Source organism: Mustela erminea, chromosome 8 (assembly GCF_009829155.1).
Source record: "Mustela erminea isolate mMusErm1 chromosome 8, mMusErm1.Pri, whole genome shotgun sequence".
Lineage (NCBI taxonomy): Eukaryota > Metazoa > Chordata > Mammalia > Carnivora > Mustelidae > Mustela > Mustela erminea.
In genome coordinates, this window is record NC_045621.1 from 76,690,980 (window position 1) to 76,707,860 (window position 16,881).

The following is a 16,881-nucleotide window of genomic DNA, read 5'->3' on the forward strand; positions in this document are numbered from 1 at the left end:
TTCATGCCATCTTTCCCTCCGGGTGTTATGTCATCTATAAATGTAAATAAGCCTGGCTTTTTTTCACTCCAAATTAATTGATAAACATATTGACCCATGGCTTGCCAAACATAAGCTTCCCTCTGTGGATTCATTATTCATACCTCTTCACTCAGTCACTTCACAACTTCATCCAACTCACTTTTAACCACCACCTGATCTAGAGAATGGAGAAGAGCAGGAGGATTACGTCCTGTTTGGAGCAACATTTATTTCCTTTCTTTTTCTTCTTTTACTCAGTCTTGTTTCCTTTGCTCCAACTCTGTTTTCTTCATTCCTTCATACTGCATATCTTGGCCTTACCTTTGGTTCCTTCGCCTGTGTTCATTTGCTATGGAGAAGAGAACGCCTATTGTGTTTTTTGGATATCTTGGCTTTTTCTTGTGTGCAGGACTGGCTGAGTCTGTTTGCTCCAAGAGCCTCTTTGCTGTATGCTGTGCAGAGTCAGTCCTGAGCAGGCAAGGTGTTTCAATATATGCTTTTAGCATTCCAGGGAGGAGGCGGCTCTGAGGATTTTCTCAGGCCCCCAGACCAAGTCGTTTTCTTCCACCTTCAGAATTATCTTAATATTAAATGAAGGTTTTAAGAAAATGTAAATATAAAGTATCTGTGTGTTTGGGAAAAGGAGAAGGGCATAGGGAGACAGAAATTATTAGATAGTCCTCACAGACCTCACACAGACCTGTTAGTACTGCTGCCTCCATAACCAAACAAATATTACTCATAGGAAAAAAGACTCAAGACACAAGTTAACCAACTATCCGTTATTCAGTGGAATGATGACATGAATATAAATTGCTTTGAGAACCAAAGAATGTGTGGTTCTGTAGAGATGTTCATGTTATCAATCCCATCTCACCAAATCTTTCACTTAGAAATAGTTAATGTCACTCATGGAAAAGGCTAAGAAACGCATCTTCCCGGGTTTACCCAAGTGGTGATTTTACTTTTAAAAAGGCTTCCTTTTATAACACTGTGATCATTATTGGGTGATAAAATAAATTAAAAGCAAATAGGCCTATACTCAAGTAAGGGAAATGACTAATTATTTAGTAAGTTGGACTTTTTGGTTACCCTATTTTCTTAATGTTTCAGCCCCTCACATAAATGAATCAATGTTGCCATTAAGTTACTAACTCTAATTTAAAGAAAGTTGTCTTAAACACAACTTTATTACTGTGTAGTTGCCTTGTGGGTGAAAGGGATGAGCTCTGGAGGTAACAGAACCTTTTCAGACTGGGAGAGGTACAGACAATTTCAGCATAGGAGAGTGAAATGTGGCTGAATGATTATTGTGCTTTAATATTCCAGAAGGAATCCCAACATTGTCTAAGCAAGGTTAATGGGTACTGTAAACCTATAATAACTCCTAGAGAATGACAGGAAAATCTGTATCAGCATCCAGAAAAACTAAAGGTGAAAATGAGTTAGGGTCTCCTGAAAATGGAACTTTTATGCCTCATTCACTATTCATTCAATCAGTCATCAGTGTACTGAGGAAATAGTATGTGTCATAACTTTTCTTAAAACTACACTGTCCTTATATCCCTGAACAAATCACTTACCTTCTTTGAGTCTAAATTTCACCATCCAGGTATTTCTGTCATGGAGTTGTAAGGTTTAGCGACCAAGGTATATGAGACCCTAACAGAATAACTGATTGGATGTTTATTGAATGAATGAATTCCCTTACTTTCTCCTTAACTTTTAGACATCTTCCTCCCACCCCGTAATTTATAATATATAAGATAAGCTCCATTTGTTAATAATAAATGTCCATCTACTGTTTTGGGTCAACAGGAATTTTGAGTGATCTGTGTTTACAGATGAAATTAAAGTATTTAAATATTATTACAACTGATCAAATATTTTTGCAAGATAATCCACCAAGCCCAAGGATGTTGTTCTTTGCCAAACAGCATTCTGTGGATTGCTGACTACAGTACATGCAAATCCACCTTTTTTTAAGTTTTTTGTTTCATAACAAACATGAGCAGTGACTTCCTTTCATTTATCAATTCTAACCAAATATTTTTCAGTAATATTTAGAAAAATCTTATAAATGAATTTTCTAAAATATGAAACATGTATAAAATTTTTCACGTTAAGTAGCAATGCATGGAGTGTCTGCTCTTATGATGTTTTAACAGAACAGGACCCAAGTGAAACAGGAGGTAATTCTTAGATTTTGAGTATATGGTTGTGGTAGTTGCCTTTTGGTTTATACTCCAAATTTGGCTTAATTTTGAAATCTTGAAAAAAAATGCCAAAAACATAACCAAGTTATTTTTTAATTGTATCAGCCATTTATTCAATCAATATGGATGAGTACATACTGTTTGCCGGGCATTGTGTCTGAGACCCCAAACTGAAACTACATAATCTTGACATCAAGAAGTTTGCTCTAATGAGAAAGATGTGTAAACAAATCAGTTCTGTATGGTAATTGATACAAGAGAAAATGATCCAAGAACTGTAGGGAAATATGAAAAAAGCCTAGCTAAGTCTGTGTAGGGAATGAGAGGAGCCTTCCCAGAGGAGACAAGCTGAGGCAGCGGCATGAGCCGGAGAATATCGGGTGGGTGAGTATGAAGAGGCTATTTGGCAGTGAGAAGACAACGAGAAGAGCGTGGAGGCTTGAAGGAGCCGGGAATGATCAGGGAATGTGGAAGAGTAGGTTAGTGTCCTTAACTAGTAACTCATAATTTACTGTGAAAGGGGGAAGCACGAAGGGCTGGGAAGGAATGAGGCCAAATAAGTAGGGAGAGGCCAGGATCTATAAGCCTGTGGAGCAGGCAGAGGTGTGCCAGTGTTTTGCTTCTCTGTGGGCTGTGGGGGAAGTTACTGGAGAATTTTGTATACAGAAGTTTCGTAATCAAATGAATATGTTCTGATTCCTGAAGGAGACTAACAATATCATGATTCTTTTGTTGTTTACAAGTTACAGAAATGGCACACACACCCCTTTGTTCCTAGGGGTTTCTTCAATGGTTCTTGTTGTAATGGAATTTAGGGATGCCAAAAAAAATATTTGAACTAAATGATATATCAGAATTACAATAAGAGCCTGTGAGCGGATTTTTAGTTAACAGGTTTTTAATAGGCTGTGAGGCAATTCTTAATGGAGAAGATTTAATTATAAAGGAAGCCTGTCTCTAATGGAAATTTGGCTGGGTGTGTTTTGATTTTCTCAGTGAATTAAAAGGTTTATATAGGGTTAGATGGTTGAAATTCTTGTGGAAAACATGTATACACCAGAGAAAACTTTCCACTCATTTTCTTTATCTCTTGCAGCAAAGCAATGAATCTGCTAGAAATAAATTTCACTTAAATAGAGCATAATTTTTTATAATTTCAGGGGTTAAGCATCTGAAAGGCCAGAGTGAATCAGCATTCCCTGAAGAAGAAGAAGGTGTAAACGAAAGAGAGGAGCAGTGGGAACATTAATTACGGGTCTGCAGCAAGAAGGCTTCTTGGGAATAACTGAACTATTAACTTTTCTGACTATCCCATGGAAGGCCACTCCTTGACCTCCAGAAGCATTCTCCACCTCTGCTCTCCACACTCATACAATAGTAATACACCTCCTGGGAAGCTCTCCCTTGACTGAACTTTAGAACCAAGTACAGATTGTTCGATATTACAATTAAAGAATAAACATTTATTTTACGGTGATTTTTCTTTTTAATGACATTTGCATAGACATTTGCAAATACGTAAGTGTTCTAACTTTAATACTGCGGAGCTTAATCTCTCATGTCCTACTGATGTGGTCTGCCTTCTAAGGTCAAATGTAAATAGCTTCACTTTAAGAGTAAAAAATAAATATTAAATACATTTAGACATGGTGTGTCCGGGTTTAACTTACAGAGGAAGTTTTTAAGGAAACTTTTAAGTTTCATTTATCATGTTTCTGTATATAGAACCATATGTGGTATTTATTTCCGATGAAGAAATCCTCAGTTTCTTGATTCAAAAGATCATAATGTATTAGTCTTTAAGTATTGACCATCCTTTTTCCTCCAGCATGTTAATGGCTAAAGGACTGCAAAGGTCTCATTTTTCTGAGCTCTGAGAGATATATTTCCCAGCATTTCCACTAGCTATTAAGAAAGAAAAATGCTAAATCTAAAATAAAATATGCCAAAATCTCCCCTGCCGCTTTTTTGGTTATTACTTGAAATATGAGCTATTTCTTATTGCATTTTAAGGAATCATTAGTATTTTATAAATCTTTTATTATCGTCAAGTAAGAAATTCCATTAATTCATGGATATAGTCATTCATTAACTCAATAACTTTTTAATGAGTTTATCTCAAGCAAACGACTTTGCTGGGGGTTATAAAAATAAAGAAAAGATAATTTCTTGTTTTTAGAACTGATAGAAAATATATATATATATATAGAACTGATAGAAAATATAAATATATATATATTTTTTCTATCAGTTCTAAGGACAAGAAAATAAAGTATCAGTATAAAGCAAGATTTTCCAGAAGAATATGTATATATAAATATATATATATATTTTTTACATATATATATATATGTATATACATATATATGTGTGTGTGTGTATGTGAGTGTGTGTGTATTGAATAAGGCTTTTGGTTGTTCAAAGTTCTGGCTCCAGGACAACATTAATTATTTTTTAAAGATTTTTGTTTACTTATTTATTTTAGAGAGAGCTCAGTGTGTGCGTGGGCAGGAGGAGGGATAGAGGGGGAGGGGGGGGAGAGAGAGAATCTCAAAAAGACTCTGTGGTGCACAGAGCCTGACACTGGGCTTGATCTCACAACCCTGAGATCCGGACGTGAGGGGAAACCAAGAGTCAGTCACTTAACTGACTGAGCCACCCAGGTGCCCCATTAATGATTTATGGCATTTCAAGGTAAAGTATCTGTGTCACAAAATTTAGTGAGGTTGGTGGAATGCCCCGTTTGGCTCCCACACTGATGATATTGGTGAGGGTCAATGTTTCATGGATGAAAAAAAATGAAAGGATTTCTCAGAAGTCAATAAAGAGGGAAATTGAGATGGGAGGAAAAAATGTAAATGTAAAATCCATTGTGGGATCTTATGTCAAGATTCAAAGAAGTAAAACTGTTGTTTTTAATTTTGAATGCAAGTTTATAATACAGAGATTAAGAGAAATATATGAATCTATTAGACAATGCAATAAAGAGAACTTTTTTCTTCATATATTTTCCCCAAGAAAATAAATGCAAAACTCATTGATAAGTAGTATCACCAAGTATGAATGAGTACTCTAGTTCTAAGTGTCTTTCCTCCTTGCTATGCTCCTTTCCTTTCTTCCTTCCTTCCTTCCTTCCTTCCCCACCCCCACCCCTAGCTTTTAATGGGTTTTGTTGTTGTTGTTGTTGTTAAAATCTATTTCAATCAAAACTTTCAGGAGTTTCTAGATCACCTGCTGTGACTATTCGTTTGATTTCCTAAATTTCTTTCTACTTAAAACATGATTAAGACACAGATTTATTTTCATGATTTTGAATTATTTGTGGAAAACATTCTGGCGCTCCTTGAGACTATTTGAGATACCCCAATGTGCTAGAAAATAAAATTTGCCCTTCTCTTTCCTTGAACACACTTTCAAAATGTGTTGCTGGTTTTTGTTTTTGTTTTTTGTTTTTTGTTTCAAAAGGATTCAGAAAAAATAAATCAAAGCTTTTGCTGATTTTTTAACATCAATTGGGTAAATAAGTAGCATGGCTTCTGGATTCTTCTCTTCTTATTAAAAACACAAAGATATAAAAATTAAAAGCATAAGTTTTCCTTAGGAAATGTTGGTTTCTTCCATTCTGTTCTCTACTCTCAAAACAGAGCTTGCAATTAAAAGCATAAGTTTTCCTTGGGAAATATGTTGGCTTTCTCAGAAATCTGAAGGAAGCCAGCTGAGATAATGGCTTTTCAGTTTCCTTTTCACACAGTTATAGTTTACAACAAATTTTTTTCAAGAAGACAACTTGGCTTCAGTTTGGCTGAATGGTTAAAGAAACTTTCTGAACAAAACAAAACAAAAACTTTATCTTTCCCAGACCACATTTATAGTATGATATAATGGCTAGTAGATGGGCTTTGAGTCACTCTGGCTTGGGTTCAAATTCAACCCCTATCAAATTTTAGACTGTTACTCTGTTTATAAAATGGGTACCATCATACCCACCCCTATGGATTATTGTGGAAATTAAATGAGATAAGACACATTAAAATGCTTAGTCCAGCTTAGGGAGGAATTAGTATTTGGTGCCTATTGTTATTATCAAGGTGGGAAAGGACCCGATGCCATCTATCCAAACCTTACCCTACACATAATCCTCTTCAGTATCATAGACCAGTGACTGATCCTCTTCCTTCTTGAATAACTCCAGCTGAACCCCAAGCCCAACCAAAGAGCTCTAACTGTTCTTCTCTGCGTGAAACTCTTTCTTCTGTACTTTACCTCCTTGATCACATTGATTCAGCACTGTGATGTCTTCTCCTAAATGGCCTCATCTCTGATAAAACACCACTAGGTCCTTCCAACTTTTCTCATCATCCAGGCCACTTGCTGTTGCATCCTCTTTAATTGTGTGTACTGAATCTAAGAAAGGTTAAGACAGGGAGGTACACTCAGTTTTTTCCCTAATCTCCCTAAACATGAGAAACTGAAGCATAGACAGAAGCAGGGCAGAGCAGAATTCTAGGTCAGGATTCTTTCTATTAGGCAATAATATTGTAAGCTGTTTCTCTTCCCAGAGTTGGCCAGGATAAGGTCTTTATAAAAAACAAAATGCTTGGACTTTTTCTGTTCTTAAAAAAGTTTTCACCATCCATTTTAAATTTTAATTCAATTATGCAATGTTTTCTACATTGTGGAAACAGATTATTTTAGGTTGGCAAGGGACAAATTACTTTTATTTTTATATTTATAAATACTGTCATAATACATATTAGAAAAGATATGTAATCATGATTTTACTGCTATTGTTGCTTAGGATAAGGCAACCTTAATGTGTGAATATATTTTTAATCAATTTAAAGAAAAATATTAGAAAATATTAAAGAAAAATAGTAGAGATGGTACCTCAAAATCACCAAACAATATACAATTGAATGAAGTTTAGAAACGCTGGTATTGGGTGTGGTCATAGCAAATAAGTGTAAGTACTATAGAGTTCATTTAATTGCAATATGGATTTATGACTCTATAAATAAACCACTTACATTACATTAATTTAAAAATTGTTTCTTTGCCCACATCTAACAGTTGTATAAGTGCAAACTCAATAATGAGAAAAATCATGTCTAATTATATCAAAGTGTTTATGCTCAAAGTGATTTTGAATATTTGCTTTCTCTGAAAATGAAGAAGGAAGATATGCTCTTACTTTTCTTTTTTTAAAATTTTTTGCTCTTACTTTTCTAAGACCCTGATTCTAAAAACCAGTTTTCAAAGCTTCAGCAGATATATTAATTATTAAAAATGTCTATATTGCAAAATGTGAAATCTGTTTAAAGAAATTAAATTATTATATTTCAAATATCATAATATTCTGAAAAACTAAATATCAGAGGAAGAAAAGTTTTAGGAAAATGATGGAGGGCATCTTTGGCTTTAAGTGACATTGTAAGTAGTTAAGGTGCTAAAGTTTACAAACATTCCATGTGATTCATATAGCAATGGGGGTGAAGGTTTCTATTTTGCAATGTTGTATGAATTAAGTAATTTACATGAATGCGTAGGTGTCTGAAGGCATTTTGTAAAGAGGCTACCATTCAACTGTGGTACTTTTCTTGACATTTATATTGTGAATCCTCTTCATTCTGTGGACAGACATTGGCTCAGTCACTTTCCTCATTGCATTTAAAACTTAGCTGATGCAGATAAAGAGACTTGGTGTGTAGAAGGCAGATGAACATGAGAGTAGAGAGAGAAGTAGGCAAAGGAGGGAACTCAAAGAAGCCTAGAAACTTGAGGTAAAAAATGGTATTAAATGGTATTAAAATGTATTGGATTTATCTTCATTTTTTGTTTCTCACTCTATACATGTGACCTTGCCTTTTTCCTGTTTTCTCTTACTTTTAGTAATAATGAGCCTAATTTGAAGGAATGAACACAGTGAACCCCAGGAGTATATGTCGCTAGGATTAGAATCCTAGAAGTAGCAGAACGATTGGCAAATGATTCTTCATTATCATTCAGAACAAGCATTTGACAGTGAATAATAGAAACCCCAACAAACAGTAAAATACAGGCTGAATTATGTCATACAGTAAAATGTCCAGGACTAGAACTGTGGCTCAAGACTCTAATGGGTATCCAGACACTTGTCATTTTTCTTAATATTCTCCAAGTTGTAACTTCAGGGTCCCAAGAGAGCTGCTGCTCCAGGCTTCCAGTCTGTTCCAAGCAAAAAGAACAGTTGGAAGAGAAAGGGAAAGAATCTAGCAGAGAAGCAAAGCTATCCTTACGGACCAGAGCTGTGCCGTAAGACTACCCCTCGATGCAAAGGAGCTGGAGAAAGTAAATATTTTTTAAAAGATTCATTTATTTTTAGAGAGAGAGAGAGCATGCATGCAGAGGGGAGGGGCAGTGGGAGAGGGAGACAATCTCAAGCAGATTGCCTGCTGAGCGTGGAGACTGATGGGGGGCTCAGTCTCCCCACCCTGAGATCATGACCTGAGTCAGAAAATCAAGAGTTGGATGCTTAGCCGACTGAGCACCCAGGTACCCCAAAAGTAAATATTTTAAACCAGGAACATTGCCACCTTCCAACTTAGTCAAGGTTCTCTTTCTAAGTGACCATGGGTATCAGCTGAGCAATGAGCAGTATCTGCTTCCCAAACAAACAGAATTCAGGGAAGTTCTTCTTCCCCGAGGTATCTAAAGGAAGCACAGACTATTCAATTTATGTCAAAGGTTGACATTAACACTCACTAGGTGTTTTTGCTACTTAAATGCATAAATTAGGTTAATGTTTATCATAGGCCTGTAGCTAGATAGAACAATTCAGATAGCCTTAATTATTCTGTAGTATTTTTTGTAGGACAATTTGGTATCATTTATAAAAGTATACTTTAGAAGCAAAAGACCACTATTCTAGTTTATTATTCAATGAATGTGCATGCATGAGTCCTGAGGATACAGGTAGTATTAATAAGGTAGTTAAAGCCTTAAATCCATGGATATATATTCTAGTGTTTGAAGACTATCAATGTACATGTGAATTAATACATAGATTATTAATAATAATAAATAAATGAAATCATGTCAGATAGTGATAAATTACAAGGAGGAAATAGAATGAGGGGATGTGGCAGGGCCCTGGGTGGCTCTGTCGGTTAGGCAGGTGACTTTTGATTTCAGCTCATATCATGGTGTCAGGGTCATGAGATCCAGCCCTGTGTCAGGCTCTGTGCTCAGTGTGGAATCTGCTTGAGATTCTCTCTCTCACTCTGCCTCTGCTCTTCCCCCTCCCCTCATGCTTGTGCACCCGTTCTCTCTCTCACAAAATAAATAAAATCTTAAAAAAAAAAAAAAAGAATGAGGTGATGTGGCACAGGGTGGCATCTCCTCTTTGATTATAGCTGTGTGACAGTGGGGAAGCCCTTTAATAATAACACTGGGACCCAGTTTTCTGAGCAGTAAAATGTAGAGAATGATATGAGGGGGTGGATCAGATGTTCCTGTGAGGCTCCTTCCAACACTAAGCTCTGTTTCTCCCCTCTGATTCTCTTTCAGAAACTGCAGACGAGCAGCAAAGGAGAAAAGAAGAGACAGGAATAGATAAAAAGCAGCAGCACTAAGAGCGAATGGAATCAGAAGAGAAAAGGGGTATCTTTGTATGCTTATATGACAGTCGACAGAACAAAATTGTTTTACTTAGAAATATGCACCATATGTATGTATGTATGTATGTATGTATTTAATAGCATTAGCATTGTAACCAATTATTCTGTCTTTTAAAACTTCTCCTTATAAGATGATCTAAATTTTCTTTTTTTTTTTTTTTTGGTTTGTTGTGGTAGCTTTTTTTCCCTAAGATTTAAAATCCTTCCAAGAAAAATTTCCTCCTACAAATCACTAATTGGGTAATTTACTCTATCACAGCATACAGGCTTTGTTCCTATTAAGTTGCATACCAGATTTTTCCCTTTACAGAGATTTATGTGACATGGTATGAAATACTCTGGAACATTTCCAGGGTGTTCTGGAATAGTTTGTTATTTTCTTTTTCTCCACCAGGTGCAAAATGAGTTGATAACAACCAGAAGCGGACTTGTCAGTGCTGTGCTCCTGTGGGAGCTTGGAAAACTACTCACACAAAACTACCACCACCACCACCACCACCACCACCACCACCACCACCTCCACCTGCAACATTGTGTGTCTCATTTGCTTCCTCTTGGGTTACCTTCTGAAGCACTTTAGATATTTGATACATAAATATTGACATGTTTTTCAGATAGTGTTCCTTCATTTTATGTTTTTTTAAATTATTTATGCTATGCTATTTGCCACATTCTTTTTGGTTTTAATTTATTTTTCTCTACTACTGGAAGGGAGATCTTGAATTTGCGTAATTTTTAAGCGATTCGTTTTTAGTTTTTCTAATTCTGGAATCTGAGCCTTCTTTTACAGTAGAAAGGCTTTCAAATATGTTTCCTTTTTCTTTTCAAATCCCATCATATTTATTAGTTCTTCTGTTTCTTTTTCAAATCCACTGGTCTTGATTCAGTTTAGTATGGCACAACGACTATTTATTTAAATATTAGTTATAAAATAAAAAGGTTATTATTGTTGATGCCCTCCTGCCTGTTAATATTGGTTCAGTTCTTTACAGTTAATAAAGTGGCCTCACCTATGTTTCTCGGTTAATAATCACATTAAATATGTATGACAGGTAGGATTCACTTTATAGATCAGGAAACTAGCACCCAAAGAAAATAAATGGTCCTAAATGAACTAATAATTCAACAAACCCTTCTATTAGTTGATGCTCTTAAGATTTAAGAAATTGTGATGGTTTTTAGGATGGGAAAGCCCATCTTAGAAACCAGAGGCTTTTGCATTTTCTTGTAGATTGCACTAAGACTAAATTTTCTATATTTCAGACTTAGAGCATTGGGGGATGATTTTGTTAATGATCCTGGAATGGAAAGAAGCCCTGAGTTCTACTTTAATCCTTTGATATTGATCTCAAACTGAAATGACTTTTAACCAACATAAGCAGCAAATTTGAAACTCCTTTTAAACTATGTGACTCATTTAAAAATATTTTTTATGTTTAAATCTGTGCTTTTAAAAAGCAATCTTTAATTCCTAAAAGGAAAGAATTGCTGAGCTTATGACAATGGTGGGCATAATCTTTTCTTAAAGAAAAAGGCATCAATCTTTTTAAATTTCTTTTCCTTGATTTCTAATAAACTGAAAAATCATTTCACAATTTTTTTTTTTTTTGTTATGGCCTTTCCCTTTCTCTGCACCCCAGTCCCCAGGATTTGAAGAATGCTAATTTTTACTTACCACTCCCAGATCTGTATTGCCTCAAAAGTAAAAACAATATAAAAAAGGATAATTACCATAGACCTAAATGCACAATTGTGGAATAGACTATAGTTATCATGGCATTAAAAAACAATATGCTACATAATGAAGAACCTAAGAGAACACTGGAACTGCTGCTGTCCTCAAGCTAATTAAGGAATCAATTTATTGATGTTTCAAAATAACTTTTTTCCCTCAAGGGTAGTGATGGGGTTCAGGACCCACTGCTGCAAAACATGGCAGCTGGCACTCTGAGTGGTGTAAGCTGAAGGAGTCTGAGAAAATGGCAGATGCCGGCAGGTCACCTTCCCTCTGCCCTTCTCCCTGAGACAGGCCATAAAACCCTCATGTGAGGAGTGCCTTATATCTAGAAGAAAGGAGTCCCCTTGTCTCTGAAGACAAAGGGACTCAAAGAGGAATCCAAACAAACAAGCACTGCTAAGTTCCCCCCAGTTTCCTATACTTACCTCATTCTCCTTAACTTATCCTAGTCTTCCAGGACCCCATTCTTCCTCAGTCCTAGCATGACAATACTCAGATCTGTTTCTTTGGATCTTCATTTCCTTAAGAAGACTCCCATGTCATGTAAAACTTATATTAAATAAATCTGTATGCTTTTTTCCTAATAGTCTGTCTTTGCCAGCTGAACTTTCGGACCTGGCCAGAAACCCTTTTCCTCCCCTATAGGACCAAGGTATAAAGTGGCTTTATGTGAATCAAAACAATGGGATGATAAAAATTAAAAAAAAAAAAAAAAAAAAAAAAAGCTTGATCATCTCCTTAATAATTACAGGAGAATATCTTCTCTTTCTTCTTTATTTTTTAAAGAGACTGGCATTTGTGAAGACACTGCAGTAGATGGGTGGGTTACATGACATTTCCCCAAAGCATAAATTCTATGGATGTGTTTCTCTAATCAGACTAATTACATTACCAGATGCTGTTCTCATCTTTCTTCTTTTGTCTTAATGGGACATAGATTTCCTATTTTGAAATTGTCACTCATTTGTTATATTTGTCAAGTGTTTTAAATACTATATGAGTCCTTTATTTGCTTTTGAAAACACTCAGTAGTCTAAAAATTAAAGTTGACATGAAGACCAGTGATAACTGAGATAGGAATTATACTATTAATTATACTTCGATTAACCTTACTGTACTAGTGCAGTTATCCTGGACTTTTCTTAGGATACCAGGCTTGAGCTACCTATTTTCACGGTCAGTACAGTGTTTTCTAGGAAGCAGTTCACTGGAAGAAGTTATTTCTTTGGAAGCGACTGATAGCTAAATGAGATTTTTTAAAACTATAATTCTTAAGAGTATGGACAGAGAAGTATTAAAAATTAGGCACTGTCATCATGAACTACCCAAAGCTGTATTGGTATAAAATAATCTAATACAATATTTTGGGAAAATATAATCCAAAATCAATAAATTTTTATTTAAAGCATAACTAAATTTGTATGCTTTTTTTTTCCTATTAGTTTATTAATTTTCACAAATCTTTTTTCTTTCATTGTGAATTTGGAGTTAAAATTTTTTCTATTGAGGAATATATATATATATATATATACACACACACACAAATGTGTGTGCAGAGTTTATACATGTGTGTCTGCATGTATATGTACACATACGTGTATACAAAAATACATGTGTACAAATGCATATGTATAATGTAACTGTGCTGAAATAAGAAGGGAAGCTTTTTTTAAAGAGAAAAAAAATTTAACCCATTTGCCATTAAAGTAAGCTCAGAGACTTGAAACCCTATGCAATAAATGCTTCCCTCCATTATCACTTCCACATTATCTTCTGCTAAGGAAAGGCTAGGTGAGAATGAAGGAAGACGTGCGGAAGAATGTAGATGAAAGGAAGACTGTGAGGACCTCCCACAGAAGGCGAAGAAGAGCAGGCTGCAGCCAGGCGGGAGGTGGAAAGAGAAAGGCAGCCAGAGAGCCCGAGAGCCTGAGGGAGAGGCAAGGCCAGCTTGCCTGGCCACACATCTCGCTTTAGTGGGTTCCTGCCCAGGCTGCCAAGTCATCTCCATCTGAATTCGTCTTTTGCATGCTGGCTATTTCTAGCAGCCCCTTTCTTCGTGGTGGGTTTAAAGATGCTGGTTTCAGTGTTGACCCACTTGGCTTCTAGATCGCATCTGATTTACCACATTTAGTGGACGCGTCTGTTTATGGGCAATTTCCTCATTACGAAAGGTCCTCTCCTTTTTTGTTTCCTCCAAAGAAAGGCCTTTTTGTTTTGCTAATGAAGGTTCTGTGAAACCGGCAGAGTTCGCTGGGTGTGTGCCTGTAGTTTTTTCCTTTTGACAAACTGCTGTTGTTGCTTCTAAGTGCACCTGGATGTCAAATAGTGTGTTTTGTTTAGCAAGCCATCTTGGAAGTCGAAAGGTTATTATTTTATCTTTAAGCTGATATTTTTCTTCTTAATATTTGCATTAAACAGTTTTCCCTAGAATTGAACATCTACATGACACATATCGACATATATATCAAGAAGTATCTGTCTATAAATACATGCACTAATTTATCTATCTCAATCTACTCTATCTCCATCTCTCTAGCATGTATGTAATTCTGCCTTTCCTCTCCTCCAGCAGGGACATAAATAGTGGGGTTAATAATAATAAATTCTCTACTCTAGGAAGGCCAGCCTGCTCTTACGTGGAGAAATCTCCCCATCCTGTGGACTTCTAGGATATTGCTACTGAAGTGAAAGCTGTGCTATGTTCTTGCAACTATAATCACAAATTAATTTTATAAGAAGAGGATGTTTCTTTTAAAGGAGAATCTCGGTAGATTCTTATTTTTACAGCTCAGACTTACTATTCAGTTTAGAAAAAACTGTATCAGTCATTCTCAGCATCTTACGTGGATCATTTCATTTTGTCATTACAGTAATTCTGTAAAATAGGGGGGACTCTTACATCTCCATTTGGTAGAGGAGAAAATTGAGGCTTGTCCAAGATCACAGACCATGAGAAAGTCTGAAATTGAATTGAGGGTGAAATTCAGTCCTTGGATAAGGTATTTCTTGCCTCAGGTCTTGCAACATAAAACGCAACAAGAAATAATGGTATCTGGATTAATATAAAATAACAACCTTAATTTATGTTAATTGAGAACCAACAGTGTGTCAGATACTGTCCAGATTCTTTAAATATTCTTCACTATTATTTCGCCACTCTATCAAAGTCTCCATGGTGAGAGGTTAGGAAACATTAAGGCCAACAGCTACGAACCACCAAAAACATACTGTGAATTGAGATCATTTCTGCTCCAAAGCTTGTATGGTTCCCACTAGTAGTCATTGAAGCTATAAGAAATCACCCAGGAAATGTGAATTTTTCTGCTTAGCAAATTTGGTAAGATTAGCGACAATTAATATACCTCCGCACCAGCAGACCCATCTCCTCAAGGGTTGACAAGAGACAGATGGGGAGATCTTAATGTTTCTCTCATAGAACTCAGGTTTGCTTTTAGCAGCTATTAAGTATTAATTAAGAATTAATGCACTCCCCATGTGTCTGCTCTGAGAAAAAACACAAATGGCTTTTTGGAATTACTTAGATCTAAAGTGCTTGAAAAGTGAGTCTCATTTTGATTGAATTAACTAGAGATGTTATCGGAAAAGAATTAACTCAGTCATATGTCATATATCAAACACTTAAGACAAACAAATATAAACTTTTCCTGCCTGCCTTCATTCATTTGTATTTATTCATTCCGTAAATATTTTCTGCACACCTACTTTGCCTAAGGTGCGGTGTTTCCTTGCCTTATAATCTGGGAGCAAGGGTATGGCATGGCGGGCTACCGTATTAGAGCAAGAGTTTGGAGGGGGAAACGGTCAGTGTTCCTCTAGAGGAGGGTCTGAGGCGCCTCACCAGAGAGATAAGAGGCTTTCTGGGAGAGCTGGCAAATGTGCAGACCCCCTCGGAGGCCGAGGGGGAGAGTTTGACAGGTAAAGATGGCAAAGACCCTTGCACAGGAGGCCTCAATGCGAGGGCAGAGCAGAAATCCAAGAAGAGGGAATGGGGAAGTGAATGCAAGCTGTGGCCCAAAGACAGTTTGGGGTTAGACTGCGGGGGCTTTGAGTGTGATGGTGAAAGACCCGCGGATCCCCTTACCCAAGAATCCAACACTGCCACTGGATGCAAACAGCAAGAGGTTTATTGGGGCGCAGGTACCGGCGGGTGGTCGGCAGCTCCAGCTAACCGAGCACACCGACTGAGGGGAAAGCGGGGTTTATATAGACAGGTACACACAAGTTTTGGGGGGGGACGGCGCTGATTGATTGATCCTTTGAACAGGCATACTTGGCGTCAGTGGATTGAGTCAGGGGACCCCGCGCGAAAAGCAGACAAAGCAATCTTACAGAAGCAGAACTGGCCGGTCAGCCCACACATGCGGGGGAAAAAAAACACTATCAGGATATTGAAGGCCTGGTTACTATCAAGCCAAGGCCACTTTCCCTCTAATGAGGCACTAACATAAAGACAATTGGGAGTCTCCTGGTGAAATGTTACATTCCTGCTATCAAACGTAAGGTAACTTCTTTGTTGTAAATCTCAAGGATATTTGCAAACCAAGGGAGACTCCTACCTTGCAGGACTGTGATCTCTGCAAGTTAACTATTTATCGTTTTATGGCGGTCAGGGGTGCCTGAGGAATGCTACACATATGGAGGGGAGCGGATGAAAGGGGGGGGTGCAAGGCGCCAGCTTTTGCTTTGTTCTCAGCCAGCCTCTTGCTCCCTCATCATTCCCCCCTGAACAATTTTGACCCTTAAATCTTTAAGGTGGTTGAAGGTGGAAGGTCTCATCTTCTGTAACTTCTTCGTGCTGAATAGGGGCGTAGAGCTGTCCCTACCTACTGGGGTCAATATTGATCAGGGTAGGAATGTATAAGGGAGTTACGAAAGGTGGAGGCAGCTGAATCCAGCGCTGACAGTGAAGAGGCGTCCTCGTGTGCGATAAGGATCATCTGTCGTGGTGTAGTCATTGTAGCAATGGAGTCTCGGCACCAAGTAGAGAAACATGGAACAAAGCAACATATTAAATAAGGCGATAAGAATGAGAAGCCCGAAAAGGAGATTTGGCCATAGTCCTCCTTTAAATCAGGAACTTAACCATTCGCTGAGAGGGAGAGAAGGATCTTGTAGGGCCTTAATTTGGGCATTCATATCCTTTATTAGTCCTGTGATAGTCTGGGATGTACACACAACATTCTGTCTTGATAATTGCACATGTGCCACCCTGGGCTGCTGTCAGGACATC

The 16,881-nt window shown here is 37.1% G+C and overlaps 1 protein-coding gene across 4 annotated transcripts in view; it reads left to right on the forward strand.

Moving 5' to 3' along the window:
- The window catches only part of PPP1R1C (protein phosphatase 1 regulatory inhibitor subunit 1C), a 123,932-nt gene extending 113,545 nt beyond the window's left edge, over positions 1-10,387 (forward strand). For 2 of the 4 annotated variants that reach the window (XM_032356134.1, XM_032356136.1), the window contains one exon: positions 3,398-4,178. In XM_032356134.1, the coding sequence (XP_032212025.1) occupies positions 3,398-3,486 (89 nt within the window). In that variant the 3' untranslated portion in view covers positions 3,487-4,178. Of the gene's footprint in view, positions 1-3,397; positions 4,179-9,782; positions 9,876-10,286 lie in introns of those variants that run through there. The other 2 variants (XM_032356135.1, XM_032356137.1) reach the window with 2 other exon arrangements.
- Positions 10,388-16,881: the final 6,494 nt, after the last annotated feature.